Below are 12,733 nucleotides of genomic sequence, written 5' to 3'. Positions count from 1 at the left end.
TTTTTTTCTCTCTCCTCTTTAAAATCTCTTGTGTCGCACAAAAGCTGCCAGTGGTGCTGAAGCCATTAAGCAAATACTCTCATTAGTACACAAAACATAATGAATATGTAAATGGTGTGTGTAATTTATGCATGGGCTGAGACACTTGTTCTCTTTTCAGTCCTGCTTTGTATTCAATCTATTTATACACCCCTGTTCCTTAAAACTTTGCATCGACTACACCAATTTCCCTATTTCCTGAGACCACATCCTGTGAATGAATCCATGGGGGACTTTTTAAGGTCTTACTATATTTGGTGCTTCTTTTTCACTCATTTCTCCTTGCCTTTAACCATGGTTTGTAGTTTCTAATTGTCTCTCTCTCTCTCTCTCTCTCTCTCTCCCTCTTGTATCTCTCTGTCTCCCTCTGCTTGCTTGCTTCTTTCCACTCACCGTCTGTCCTCTCCAAAACAAACCCTGCAGTGACGCATTAAACCAACGACTGAGTGTTTGAACAAGGTTTGTCTTCCAGGAATATGAATACTGAATAATCTACCCACATCACATCCACACTTGACTGTGGTCTATTCTGGGTTTTCCTTTTGTCCCTCTGCGCCAGTGTTGATCTTTATGTGTGGTCCAAACTGTGTGGTAAATGAAAGCGTGTCCTGATAGACGTGTGTAGCCTTGCTCCCGTCTACGATAAACACCTATAATACTCTGGCTCCCTTGGCAATCACCATAGCAACAAACCATGGTGCACACGTGAGTTGCATAATAAGATGTTCCCCAAGACCACAGACCATAAAACGGTGACAAACTAGGAACCCGCAGCAATGAATGTGAATCAGAAAATACTCATTCGAATGTCAAACTTCACCTCAGACAAATCTCTGTATATCAAAAGGCTTGCATCACACAACACACACCCACGCACACACTCTCTCGTATGCACCTTCTCTCTGTCTCTCCAGATCTTAACAGGTGCTGATGAGACGCAGTCAATGATTGTAATGAGCTATCGATCACCGTGGGAAAACAGAGGGACAGAGAGGGGGCGAGGGAGGTAGGGGGAACCAGAGGACACACTCACACAAACAGAGGGAGGTGGACTGCCTCCGGGTAGAAAAAAAAACTTCAGATGAACTAAATGGAGACCTAAGACAGAGTATCAATACTTGCTTTAATCAAGTCCTCATCTACTATTGTTCTGTGGGAAGCAGAATTTATAGGCAAGGGGCGGCTGCCAGGAGAGGTTAAAGGGAAGTGTTTTAGCATCTGTGCTGCTCAGGATGATGCTTGTCATGAGTCCAGATGCCAGTGAATGGCACTGACGCAGTATCTCTATTTGCCTCTCTTTTTGTGCTGTGTGTGTGTGTGTGTGTGTGTGGTGGAAGCAGACAGCTTTAAGGGAGGGGGAGGTGCGTTGTGTGTGTGTGTGTGTGTGTGTGTGTGTGTGTGTGTGTGTCGTGTGTGTTGGCTGGCGTTTCAGATAATGAAATGCAGCAGGGAACAAAGAGCTGGGGGCCCCTATTCTCTGGGCTGCAGCTTCATTTTCACTGCCGTCAGTCTATGATTCTTCCATACCCTCTTTCTTGTGTGTGTGTTTATGTTTGTATGAGCAGGTTGTTGTGTGTACAAGTATCCCCTCCTCCTCCTGTTAGTATTCTGCATGGCAGATCCCCCTAATGTAATAACTGTGTCTGCATGTCTAATTTACAGCAGGAGAGAGTAAATAGCCTGTGGTTAATTACAGTACGTGTGTGTATGTGTGTGTGTGTCTATGCATGTGTCTACAAGCGCGTGGGTGTGTCAGAATGATTTATGAGTAGCAAATAGCTACACCAGTGGCCCGTTTCTCCTCACTTAGTTTTTAATCTGTCTTTCCATTAATTTTCCCAGAGACATTATTATGGTTTTATAACAGTGTGTGCAAGGATGCACATGTGAGTGCATGTATGTGTTAATGAGACAGAGGTGTGGACATTTTGTGAGGACGGAGGTGCACCTGAGCTGGCTGTGTTCTACTTCTCTCCTGCCCTTCCTGCCTTTCTCCCTTCCTTTCCTTTTCCCCATTTCTTCCGGTGCTGCGTTCACTCTCTCCATTGAGAGCCACAATGAACAGAGATCTTTATTGACAGTACACGGTAGAACATGGAAACAGCAGGTCAATCCGTTTAGCCCAAGGGCCGATACACCAATTCACCAATTTGTCAGTGTTAGTTTGAGAGAGAAAAGCAGCTAATCTCTCCTCTCTGCTCTCTATTGATCACACACTTAGACTCCACTTCTCTGTCTAAACACTATTGATTCTCTCTCTCTCTCAATCTCATTCTCTCTACCTCTCCTCCCGTCTTGCTCTCTCGACATACCACAACTCTCAACACATCTTCCCTTCATATACTACTTCTCAGACAAAAGCTGGAGTAATTGAAAGCGTATGTCCTCATACATTACATCCGCAAACTCCACACTTACTTGAGTACATATTAGTATGAGCAACATATGAGAGGGGGAAAATGAGTAAATACTCTTTTTACAAATGGAGCTTATTGACTACCGCTGCAAAGAATTGCAGTTTGATACAAAAGTGTCACAAATGAGTGTTCCCTGCTGTGCATATTCAAAAGCTTTTGCATAGTCTCATTAAAAAAAATCAATTACTTCGTAACCCTCAACAGCATGAATAGTTTGTGATTAAATATTCACTGCTTGGTACACCGTTTCCTTGCTTTGTTTTTTTAACCTCACGTCACACTTGAAAAAGACCACATTGCTGTCAAGATGAAGGTACATCAAAGGACATCGCCGAAGTCATTTGATCAGATTGTCATGAAACATTTGTGTTGATGAGAATAACATAAGGTTAAAAAAAGAAAAAAGAAAAAAAAGACCAAGGGATCTTTTGTCTTCTGATGTATAGAGGAAGATAGTAAAAGAGCAAAACACGTAGAAAATACAGTGTGTTATTTTAAGAATGTATCCAATTGCAAAATCAAAATGTACACGAGGGTACAAACATGCTGTGAAAAAACATTCTGGCGTCTGTATGTACAACTACGTTCCCTGCTGAACTCTTATTCTTTATACTTGTGCGCCCTCTACTGGACTTGGCTAATTATTACTACCTCGAGTTACAAAATTAGCTTGTGTAACTCAAAATCAGCTGTTTGGTAACCGGTGTTGTGGTGGACGAGTGGAGCAAGTTGTCAGCCGAACGCCTGAGCTTTTAAACGTGTTATTTTCTTTATTCGAAATACATCTCACAGTAATTTCTTGATTATTTAACTTGAGGTTTGTTCACCTTCCGCTTGACGATGGCTTCTCCACGCGTGTCCGGTGTTGAGGACAACAAAGCTGAGATGAGAAAGCTGTTGAGGGACGTGCTGGTGGGCCGAGAGGATCCAGAGGGGTTTTTCGCCATGTGTGTGTCCGCTCTGGGGTACCAGGAGACCCGCTGTCAGTTTCTGTCCCTCATCCGGCCTCTGTCGACGGCCAACATCTCCCTGCACACCACCCTCACCTCCATCTACGAGGAATACTTCTCTAAGGTCAGTGAGCGTCTGTGAGCTTAACTGCGGTTATAACGTCACAAAACAAAATACTTCTAGGGGAAAAATGTCTTAGAGAGAGGGGACGTAAGCAATTCAAGGCCAGGTGAAAGTTTTATTTGGAAAAATTAAAAAAGTACTAACTATAAAGTGTATTATACAGTTTTTTTGGTTTACATTTAAAATGAAAGAGATGCTAACACATCTTATTGCAAAAATGAAAAGTTGAGAAATCTCAAAATTTAACTTTTGAGTTTTGAGGCCAACTGAAACTTCTAGTTCAGAGGAAAGAGTTGTGCCAACTAATTTTGTTAGGATAATTAATCTTTAATACTTTAAAAAAAAATGCAATTCTGACCATTGAATATGTAGATTTTCAATTAATAAACTGTGTGAAAGGAATAACTTATTACCATAACTTTTTCATCGGGAATTCTGAGGAGGAATTTTAGAGGTTATTTATCTGAACAAACAGTAATTAGTTGGCACACCTGGGAAGTTAGAAATGGCCTCTGAATTCAAAAATCTTGTGCAGTGAGTAAACTGAGTTTGAGATTTCTCAACTTTTTATTTTGCGGTGATTATCTCAGACAACGACTTCTGCAAGAAGAAATGGCCTCGGTAAACCCTAAACGCTCTCGGAGTGGTCAAATATGTAAGCAAGCTATTTTAGCACCAGTAATAATGCACTGATTAAATTGCAGGTGGAAGATGATGAGCTGGCACTGGCACTGAGCCTGTCTCTACTTGAACTGCAAGATCACCAGCTACCAACCTCCAGCAAAGTGTGGTGTCAGCAACTTGGAGACACGCACAAATCTCTTCAACTGGGCTCAGTGTCCAAGCCTCAGGCAAACAGCTACTCTCAGGTAGTAGGAGGACAAACTGGACCTGGAAAACTGATCCCATCACAAACCCCCGGAGAGTCTGAGCATCAGAAAAGCACAAATTTAAACAGGACACCAGAGACGAGTCAGATTTTGTGTGTCTCCAAACAGTCTGCTTCTGTTTCCAAGCAAGAAATGGTCAGAGGAGGTGACCAGTCGATGGAAGAAGGACATTTGAATCAATCGAACAAACCCAAACACCCTAAGAACAGGCGACAGCGGCGGAAAGTAGGCGTCCAGCAGGTAGTGGGTTTGCCGCGGTCTCCATCCGGGCAGCCGCCTGTGTTACTTTGGTTCCGCAGGGACTTGCGACTTTGTGACAATCCTGCTCTCACTGGCTCACTGGAGGTGGGTGCCCCTGTCATTCCAGTCTTCATCTGGAGTCCTGAGGAGGAGGAGGGCCCTGGCATCACCGTGGCTATGGGGGGAGCTTGTATGTTGACTGAGGATCCAGTGATGAAGGCAGTGGTGTTCGGGGTGCACCATCACTGCTAACAGTCATGCTTTTTCTTCTGTTTGTCAGGTAAATACTGGCTTCATCAAGCTTTGTCGTGTTTCTCTGCATCTCTGGAGCATATCGGCAGCCACCTTGTGTTCTTAAAGGCAAATGGAGAAGGGAATGTTGGGTCTTCCCTGGGCGTTCTAAAGGAGCTGCTAAAGGAGACTGGGGCGAGAACGGTGCTAGCTAACGCGCTCTATGAGCCCTGGCTTAAAGAGAGAGATGACATGGTGGTGTCAGCTCTGCAGAAAGATGGGATTGAATGCAAGATGTTCCACTCATACTGTATCAGAGATCCGTACTCAGTCAGCACAGAGGGTGTTGGACTCCGAGGTTTGTCACGTTAAGATTGTGAGAGGTTTAGACATCCAAGATGATTTACAACCATTTTTGATGAACTAGCCTTTTTCTTCTATGACGTAGGAATAGGTTCAGTGTCTCACTTCATGAGTTGCTGTAGACAAAACCCAGGTTCTACATTAGGATCACCCCTGGACCCTCCTGTATCCCTCCCCACACCGGCCCACTGGCCTCAGGGCGTGCCTTTGGACAAGCTTGGCCTGGCGCGCATGCCCCGCAGGAAAGATGGCACAACGGTGAGTGACCACAGCGGAACACAGTCCTCACGGGCTGAGCTTCAACCCAGCCCCAATGCAGTTCTCATTATTTTCTTGTGTTCAATTCGGAGTTCAGGTTGATTGGGCAGCCAACATACGGAAATCGTGGGATTTCAGTGAAGAAGGTGCTCATGCACGACTAGAGGCCTTTCTACGTGAAGGTGAGATACCCTACATGCACACTGTAGTCAAACACAAGTGCAGCACTGCTCTAACAGGAGGACAAATCATTCCACCCGTTTCCTAGGTGTGTATAGGTATGAGAAAGAGTCTGGCCGGGCAGATGCTCCAAATACCAGCTCTCTGTCTCCTTACCTTCATTTTGGTCAGCTCAGCCCACGCTGGCTATTATGGGATGCTAAAGGGGCACGCTGTCGACCTCCAAAGTTCCAACGCAAACTGGCCTGGAGAGATTTGGCATACTGGCAGCTAACACTGTTTCCTGACCTTCCTTGGGAATCTCTCAGGCCTCCGTACAAGGTAAGGTTTAAATGATTTAAACATAAAAGCACAGACATCATGTGAAGTCTGAATATGATCATGTTTCACCACCCCCCTTCTCGGTGGAACAGCCACACACCATCCATGCTTGATTTACATTTGGTCTGGCTCGCTGAGTTAATACGCCGGTATTTGCAGGCTCTGAGGTGGAGCTGCGATCGTGGCCACCTAAAGGCGTGGCAGAGAGGTAGAACAGGATACCCTTTGGTGGATGCAGCCATGAGGCAGCTGTGGCTGACAGGCTGGATGAACAACTACATGAGGCATGTGGTGGCATCTTTTCTCATAGCATATCTCCATCTGCCCTGGCAGGAGGGCTACCGCTGGTTCCAGGTAAGGAGTGCTTGCCAGCAGGTACAAATTACACTCAGAATATACAAGTTCTCCATGGTTTTCGGTCTCCTTGCTGACTGAATTGAACATCTGTTTGTGTAGGACACTCTGGTGGATGCAGATGTTGCCATAGATGCTATGATGTGGCAGAATGGGGGCATGTGTGGTCTGGATCACTGGAACTTTGTAATGCACCCTGTTCATGCTGCAATGACCTGTGACCCCTATGGCAGCTATGTTAGGAAATGGTGTCCTGAACTTGGAGGTTTGCCTGATGAACTTATTCACAAACCCTGGACATGTCCGGAATCCATGCTTCGACGCGCAGGTGAGGAATCTATTATTATTATTATTACTATGAGTCATGTCACACATACATAGTTCCCATGCTGATAAATTCTGCTCTCCTTGCTATCTCAGGTGTGGTGTTTGGCCAGACCTATCCTGAGCGAATAATCAAAGACCTGGAGGAGAGGAGAACTCAGTCTCTGCAAGATGTAGCTCTGGTTCGGAGACAGTTTGGACAGTATGTGGACCAGCGCACCGGCTGTGATTTGGTGCCTATGCCCCCTCGCCTGGTGTCTGAGGCCCTGAGCTTATCACACAGGGCTGGAGGTGTGGTAGCTACAGGCAAGCAGTTCCTTCTCCCTGTTATCACTCGCATGGAATTCAAGCACCAGCTAGAAGATCCAGATGCAGATGCCGCCTCTAATCCCTACAATGCTGTTCTTAAGGGGTATGTAAGCCGCAAGAGGGATGAGACTATTGCTTTCCTCAATGAGAGAGACTTTACCGCCAGTGTGATGTACGAGGGAGCCCAGAGAAGAGAGCGACTGGAGAGTGACTATCGCAGAATGGAGGGGCTTCCTCCACCTTCTGCACCTCGGGGCAGGGCCAGACGGACTCCAAGTGCTAAGGACAGGTTCTCTGTAGTGCCTGGTGGGGCAGTTACTTCTCTCAGGTGACCCAAAACTGAAACGTTAACAAATGTTTTTAACAATTACTGGCTGTCAAATGCAACGCAGAAGATTTACGCACAAATTGACAGATGAAAGTAGGCTACTGAGTTTGCTTAGACACTTAAGTTTACAAGAGAGTTGTTAAATGTTACACTTTTCTATGAGTTTGCGCAGTATCACGCGAACTCACTTGAGTTATTGCCGTGTCTCAGGTGGAGCCTTCCAGTCACAGGGGAGAGAATTTCAGCGGAAATGTTAACCTACCTCCCAATCCTCCCAAAAATGCAAACATAACTATTGGACCCAAATATGGCACAAGATACTTTGGTTCTGTTTTAAAAAGGAATGACTGCATTGTGGTACGTTGGGTCACAGAGACAAAAGCAAAAACAAGAGTAGTTGAGGAGGAACAGCTTTTGAGGGATCCCACACCAAAGAAATGCTCAGAGAAATTACATCCGCATCACACAAGGCTTCCAGCTGACAGGTGCCATCACATTCTTTGTAGACATTTAGTCTTTATAGCCGGGAAACTTGTTTGATTTGTGTTGATTTTAAATGAGAAAGAGGCAATAAATGAATACAATTGGATTCCATGATAAAATCCTCCTTACTTGAAGTGGTACCACTTGCTGTCCTATGAAAAGTTCTGTTTTTAACCAAGTTTGAACCCTGACAACTAAAGAATGACAAAGCCAAATATATATTTATATATATACACAACGTCAGGATGTTTATTATACAGTGTAGCTGTCATACATGCAGTAGACCAACATTATTAAGAACACCTTCAAGACCAAAGTGCTTCAGTTTATCAAAGTCAAACAGCATTCAAGAACAGTTTCCCTTCACTGAAATAAGTGGGCAACGATTCTATTAACCGCCAGTCTGAGTCTCCTCTGTTTTGGGCTTTGAGGCTGCAAGAATGCAACATTGAATATTTAGTCAGTGAAGATTGACAGGACCCCTACAGTCAGTCTTTAAGAGTACATAAAGGATTTCTAACATTCACATAGTTCTATAACAGTGGCAGATCAGCGGTGTGGAGCTCCACAGCGCCCCTGCTGGATGCAAAGTGTGGCTTGTTAGTGGAACATCTTGTGCCTCTGCCTGCTGGTAGCATCTGAAGAGGAGAGAGGGAGTTTAGCACACAGGAGGTGTCGGGTTAGTCCTCGATGGAGCGGATGTATCTCTCATATGCTGCCTCATCCATGAGGGCGTCAAGTTCAGTGGGATTAGCGATGGTCATCTTCATTAACCAGCCTGTATTGGAGATATGAAAAGTTAGATTAAACTGCAAGTTTTTAGTCGGATACGTAGAACAAAGACTTTGACACCACTCGGAACTTTTTATTTTATCACAGTTTTGAAATCAATGTGTCTTTATTGTTGTCACAATCAGATTAGGTCAGGATTGTCGCTAAATCCCACTTCATTAAAACAGGTATTTAATATTTTCTGAGCAATTGAAGAAAAACACAGAAATCTCTCTCACAATATGTAAAAAGAGGGAAGAAAGGTGGTCTTTGGCCCCAAGTTGTTAGGGGCCAACAATGTAAAATACATGCACGTAATGGTGAAAACAACATTCAAAGTATAAAGACGAGTTCTCGCTACAACGACAAAAAAAAAGCGTTTATTAAAAGGACATGAAACAAACCAGCTTCATCACTGACGTATACAGCGCGTTACTGCCATCTATGGTCCACAACTTAAAAAAAACACTACATATGTATTCACTTCAAGACATTTACTGTCCAATGACGCTCTGTTTCCATTTCAAATGTTTTAGTCCCAATTATACAGATGAACATGGGTCTTTACAGCCACATTATGTAGCTATTTTAACTTTAACAGAATTTGACGTGGTGATGCGAACATCTTCCCCTGTACTATATAACCCAGAGTGACCAGGCATCAAAGGCTGCTAACTTGGAGTTTTCAATACAGACATTCAGACACATGAAAAGACAAAAGGAAGGCACTCTTTTATAGAAGAAGCTAGAAGGAGAAAATAAGACCCTCACCTACTGCTTGGTGACAAGTCCCTGTAATACCTGCTAGTTTGCATTTTAATGCATACTCAACTTCTATGGAACAACAATGGCCAGGGATGATCACAGCACAACCAAAAGCCTTCTTACTCCGAGTTTCTGTGCGTCTCTTTCCCAGTCATGTTGTCAAAACAGTCGGTTCTCTGCAGATCATGTGACAACGCTCTGCCAGTTCTCATGAGAACTAATCAGATTGTGTCAACTTCCTGTATTCTACCATCTAATCAACAGAACCTGCTACGTGCAACCTAATGCTACTGTGTACGTAGAGAGAGAGAGAGACACACACACACACACTGCTCGTGTATACATGTACAGTGTTGCAGGTGTGCTTACCATCTTTGTAGCAGGATTTGTTGACCAAGCCAGGTTTGTCTGCCAGAAGCGTGTTGACCTCTACGACCTCTCCAGTCAAAGGAGAGTAGAGCTCACTGGCGGCCTTTACACTTTCCAGGGCTCCAAACTCATCTGTGTGAGAGAAAACAAGTCCATTTACTCTCAAGTCATACACAGAGGCAAGGCAGATGCTTGATAGAGCGGGTATTTGTTGACTCGCGGAATGGCAAAAAAGACTTCCTTAAGGTTGCTTAAATAGATCTTTCAACCCAATTCTTTATAGAAATTAAAAGAAAATTGCAATCCAATTTTTGTTACTCTACACGACAAATTATTTGCGTAGAAAGTTAGCATGTCATTTATGCGAATCCCGTTGATGCTCATTGCAGCCTTTAGTATGTTAGCAAACTGAACACATTTAGAAATATTTGCAAAACTACACAACAAAACTAGTCTACGTGGAACTGATGCCATTTGGTTTGAGCACAATTACACAAGAGCTAGTTAATCATCAAAAATGATCCTTAAACTTAATGCATTTAAAATGAAAATGAATCAAACTGTCGTTTTGGCTTGGTGACAGCCAACACAGTCAGTACTTACTGGTAACAACCCTTTGGCGGCTCACTCCTTTTCAAAATGTTCATCAGTCTTGTGTAGATGTTCAGTTGCAAACGTCTGACACTGCGTTTTGTGATGAGGGGCTGGGGAGGTTCTCTTCTACAGACTCCTCCACACAGGTCATGTTTAAGCAGGACCCACACGGTGAGTTGAAGGCAAATAGAAGTTCTTATTGCTTTGACCTGCCTTAGATCTGACATTTTGACCTTCGCAGATCCTGCAAACCACAGCTTTTCATTTCATTTCTTCTGTCATAGCTGCAAGCTGAAAATGCTGTGCTTTTTTTTTTATTCGCCATCCCTTGCATTGCTATATATTCATTTTCAGAGTCTGCTGCTTACAAGAGCCTCTGATTGCCCAGCATTAAGGTGTAAAAACGTTCCTCCAACACCTTCACGATGATTAACATGCCTCTGGTGTAAATATCCTAGCAAAGGATGCCCAAGACGCCCAAAAACTTCCACATGCCACAACTATGTTTTCATGTGGTGAAGTAAAAAGCAACTGTGCATTATATACTGATTCATGTTCCATAACATAGAGAATATTGTTACATATTTTCTTAACAATAGAAAAAAAAACTTTATCAGTGTTGAAAAAACCGAAAAGATCAATAACTTCTACGTTACATAAACGGCGCTATCCTACCTTGCTGAGCCAGCTGTGTTCCCACGTCCGGCAGTCCACAGTAAACCACATCTCCCAGAGCCTCCTGCAAGTAGCGCGAACAAGGTCAAAGGTCACATGTAAAAGAAAGTAATTTACGAGTGGGCGTGTTCAAGTGAAAATTGTAGGAATTTACCTGTGCAAAGTTACTGATACCGACAGTCCCGATCCCGTCGTCTTCTACTCGGATCCATTCGTGCTTGTCTGTGAATTTAAGTGCTGCAAAATAAAAGAACAGACTGAGAACACAAAGATTCTCCCAGCGTGATATGTTTATTATAATTCCAGGTCAGTGAGACACTAAACATATATCCGTCCATACAGCAGTGTCCTCAGCTCTCGTCCTTTCCTCTAGCAAACGTTAGCTACACAGATATGTTAGCTAAGAGCAATGTTAGCTAACATGCAAGGCTAAAACACAGTTAAAAGCCAATACCTGCCAAAAGTCGGCTGTACGAGGCTAACGTTCTCCGAATAGGTTTTGGTCCCAATCGCAAAGGAGAAAGCAGAGGCAAAACTGTAGAAAAGTTGTAAGACAGACAGCGGAACAGACCACAGGCGGCCATCTTTCTTCTTCTTTAGATTATTTGGCGTTGCGCAAAACAGATTAAATGCATATTACCGCCGCCTACTGGACTGGAGTGTAAAGTAGTAGACTACCGAGAGGACACAACCAACCAAATAACTGCCATTGCGCCGGTTTTCCTAATTATTCCACCCATACATCCAAACCCTTGTTTCTGTTCATATACATTGGCAGAGACACAAGTGAAGATCTTACATTGTGTCGTCTATGTTATAGATAGATTGCCTGGCTTGATGCTCGTCAGTGCAAACCACCTGTCAGAGGTAAGAGTGTCATTATTATTATTTTGTGTTTGAAAGACAGGACTGTTTCCAATGTCAGTCCAAATGTGTCATATTTCATATTTGTTAAAGCGGATTGATTAAAATACAAAGCTTTGCATGGCTGAGGTCAACAAACTGTTCAGGAAACATCCGTTTCTCCTGTTTTTTCTGATGTGTTTTTCAAATTTCAGTGGTCTGTGGTTATTTCAGAATCTGAATTGTTTATTTTAACAACTCCACATTTAGATTTTTAAATATGAATCCTTTGTTCAGGTATTCCAAAATTAGCATACTTTTCTCAACTTGTTTTAATGATCTATTCTTATAGAATCACACAGTACATGTTACTGTAGACCTTGAATTCAGAATGTTTTTTTAATACTTTTTTTTTCTTCCTCACCTTAACACAGAATGGACTGAGGATCCGTGCCATTAGTGTCTATTTTTAGTTTCCAGATTGAACATAACTGATAAAGTAGAAGACACAGTGTATACCTCCAAGGCAAACACAACCAAACCCAATGTAAAAAAGAAAAGAAAGAAAGAAGACATTTTTCATTATGTTAAAAAAAAAAACCTGTGTAAAAATTTACCGTATTCTTCATTGGCAAGTGCTAATTTCTGCCTGTTACTCCAGAGAGTTCATTATTCCATATTAGATCTGAATTTTTGCCACATCTTAAATTTTATCGATGTTATGTCCAAAGTCATCAATATCCAGTTTATCACTCAACGTAACCGTGTTAAAAAATGGTCATTTAATTGTTTCACATATAACTTACTTGTTCATTCTGAGCTTAATTCTGATTGCACATAATTGTCATTGCAGCCTTGCAGATATTGGATGAATATTTTATGACAAATATTTGTATATACTCTCA

The 12,733-nt window shown here is 42.9% G+C and overlaps 2 protein-coding genes across 2 annotated transcripts; one reads left to right on the top strand and one right to left on the bottom strand.

Annotated features, from left to right (window-relative positions):
- The first annotated feature begins 3,139 nt into the window (after window positions 1–3,139).
- On the top strand, window positions 3,140–11,451 carry LOC147258816 (uncharacterized). The gene is made up of 9 exons (XM_086208869.1): window positions 3,140–3,530; window positions 4,235–4,850; window positions 4,941–5,249; window positions 5,340–5,512; window positions 5,610–5,694; window positions 5,781–6,013; window positions 6,173–6,367; window positions 6,470–6,695; window positions 6,788–11,451. Exons 1-9 carry the CDS (start codon window positions 3,297–3,299, stop codon window positions 7,330–7,332), a joined length of 2,616 nt encoding a protein of 871 aa, XP_086064995.1. The 5' UTR covers window positions 3,140–3,296; the 3' UTR covers window positions 7,333–11,451.
- LOC147258815 (glycine cleavage system H protein, mitochondrial-like) lies at window positions 8,037–11,606 on the bottom strand. The gene is made up of 5 exons (XM_086208870.1): window positions 11,440–11,606; window positions 11,140–11,222; window positions 10,986–11,049; window positions 9,717–9,848; window positions 8,037–8,589 (listed from the first exon to the last, which is right to left on the bottom strand). The coding sequence occupies exons 1-5, from the start codon at window positions 11,567–11,569 to the stop codon at window positions 8,492–8,494; spliced, it is 507 nt and encodes a 168-aa protein (XP_086064996.1). The 5' UTR covers window positions 11,570–11,606; the 3' UTR covers window positions 8,037–8,491.
- Between the last annotated feature and the right edge of the window lie 1,127 nt (window positions 11,607–12,733).

Source organism: Aulostomus chinensis, chromosome 7, assembly GCF_037954235.1.
Source record: "Aulostomus chinensis isolate RoL2024-O1b breed Wild chromosome 7, RoL_Achi_v1.0, whole genome shotgun sequence".
In the NCBI taxonomy this organism is placed as follows: domain Eukaryota; kingdom Metazoa; phylum Chordata; class Actinopteri; order Syngnathiformes; family Aulostomidae; genus Aulostomus; species Aulostomus chinensis.
The sequence above is the reverse complement of the archived record's forward strand: the minus strand, read 5'-3'. Positions and strand labels throughout refer to the sequence as shown.

Excerpts from the sequence above, each read along its gene's own strand:
- LOC147258816 (XM_086208869.1), top strand. The coding sequence starts at position 3,297 with ATGGCTTCTCCACGCGTGTCCGGTGTTGAGGACAACAAAGCTGAGATG. Across the intron at positions 3,531-4,234 it reads ACGAGGAATACTTCTCTAAG|GTGGAAGATGATGAGCTGGC; the intron begins GTCAGTGAGCGT and ends ATTAAATTGCAG. Across the intron at positions 4,851-4,940 it reads CGTGGCTATGGGGGGAGCTT|GTAAATACTGGCTTCATCAA; the intron begins GTATGTTGACTG and ends TCTGTTTGTCAG.
- LOC147258815 (XM_086208870.1), bottom strand. The coding sequence starts at position 11,569 with ATGGCCGCCTGTGGTCTGTTCCGCTGTCTGTCTTACAACTTTTCTACA. Across the intron at positions 11,223-11,439 it reads GTACAGCCGACTTTTGGCAG|CACTTAAATTCACAGACAAG; the intron begins GTATTGGCTTTT and ends TTTATTTTGCAG. Across the intron at positions 11,050-11,139 it reads GTATCAGTAACTTTGCACAG|GAGGCTCTGGGAGATGTGGT; the intron begins GTAAATTCCTAC and ends CGCTACTTGCAG.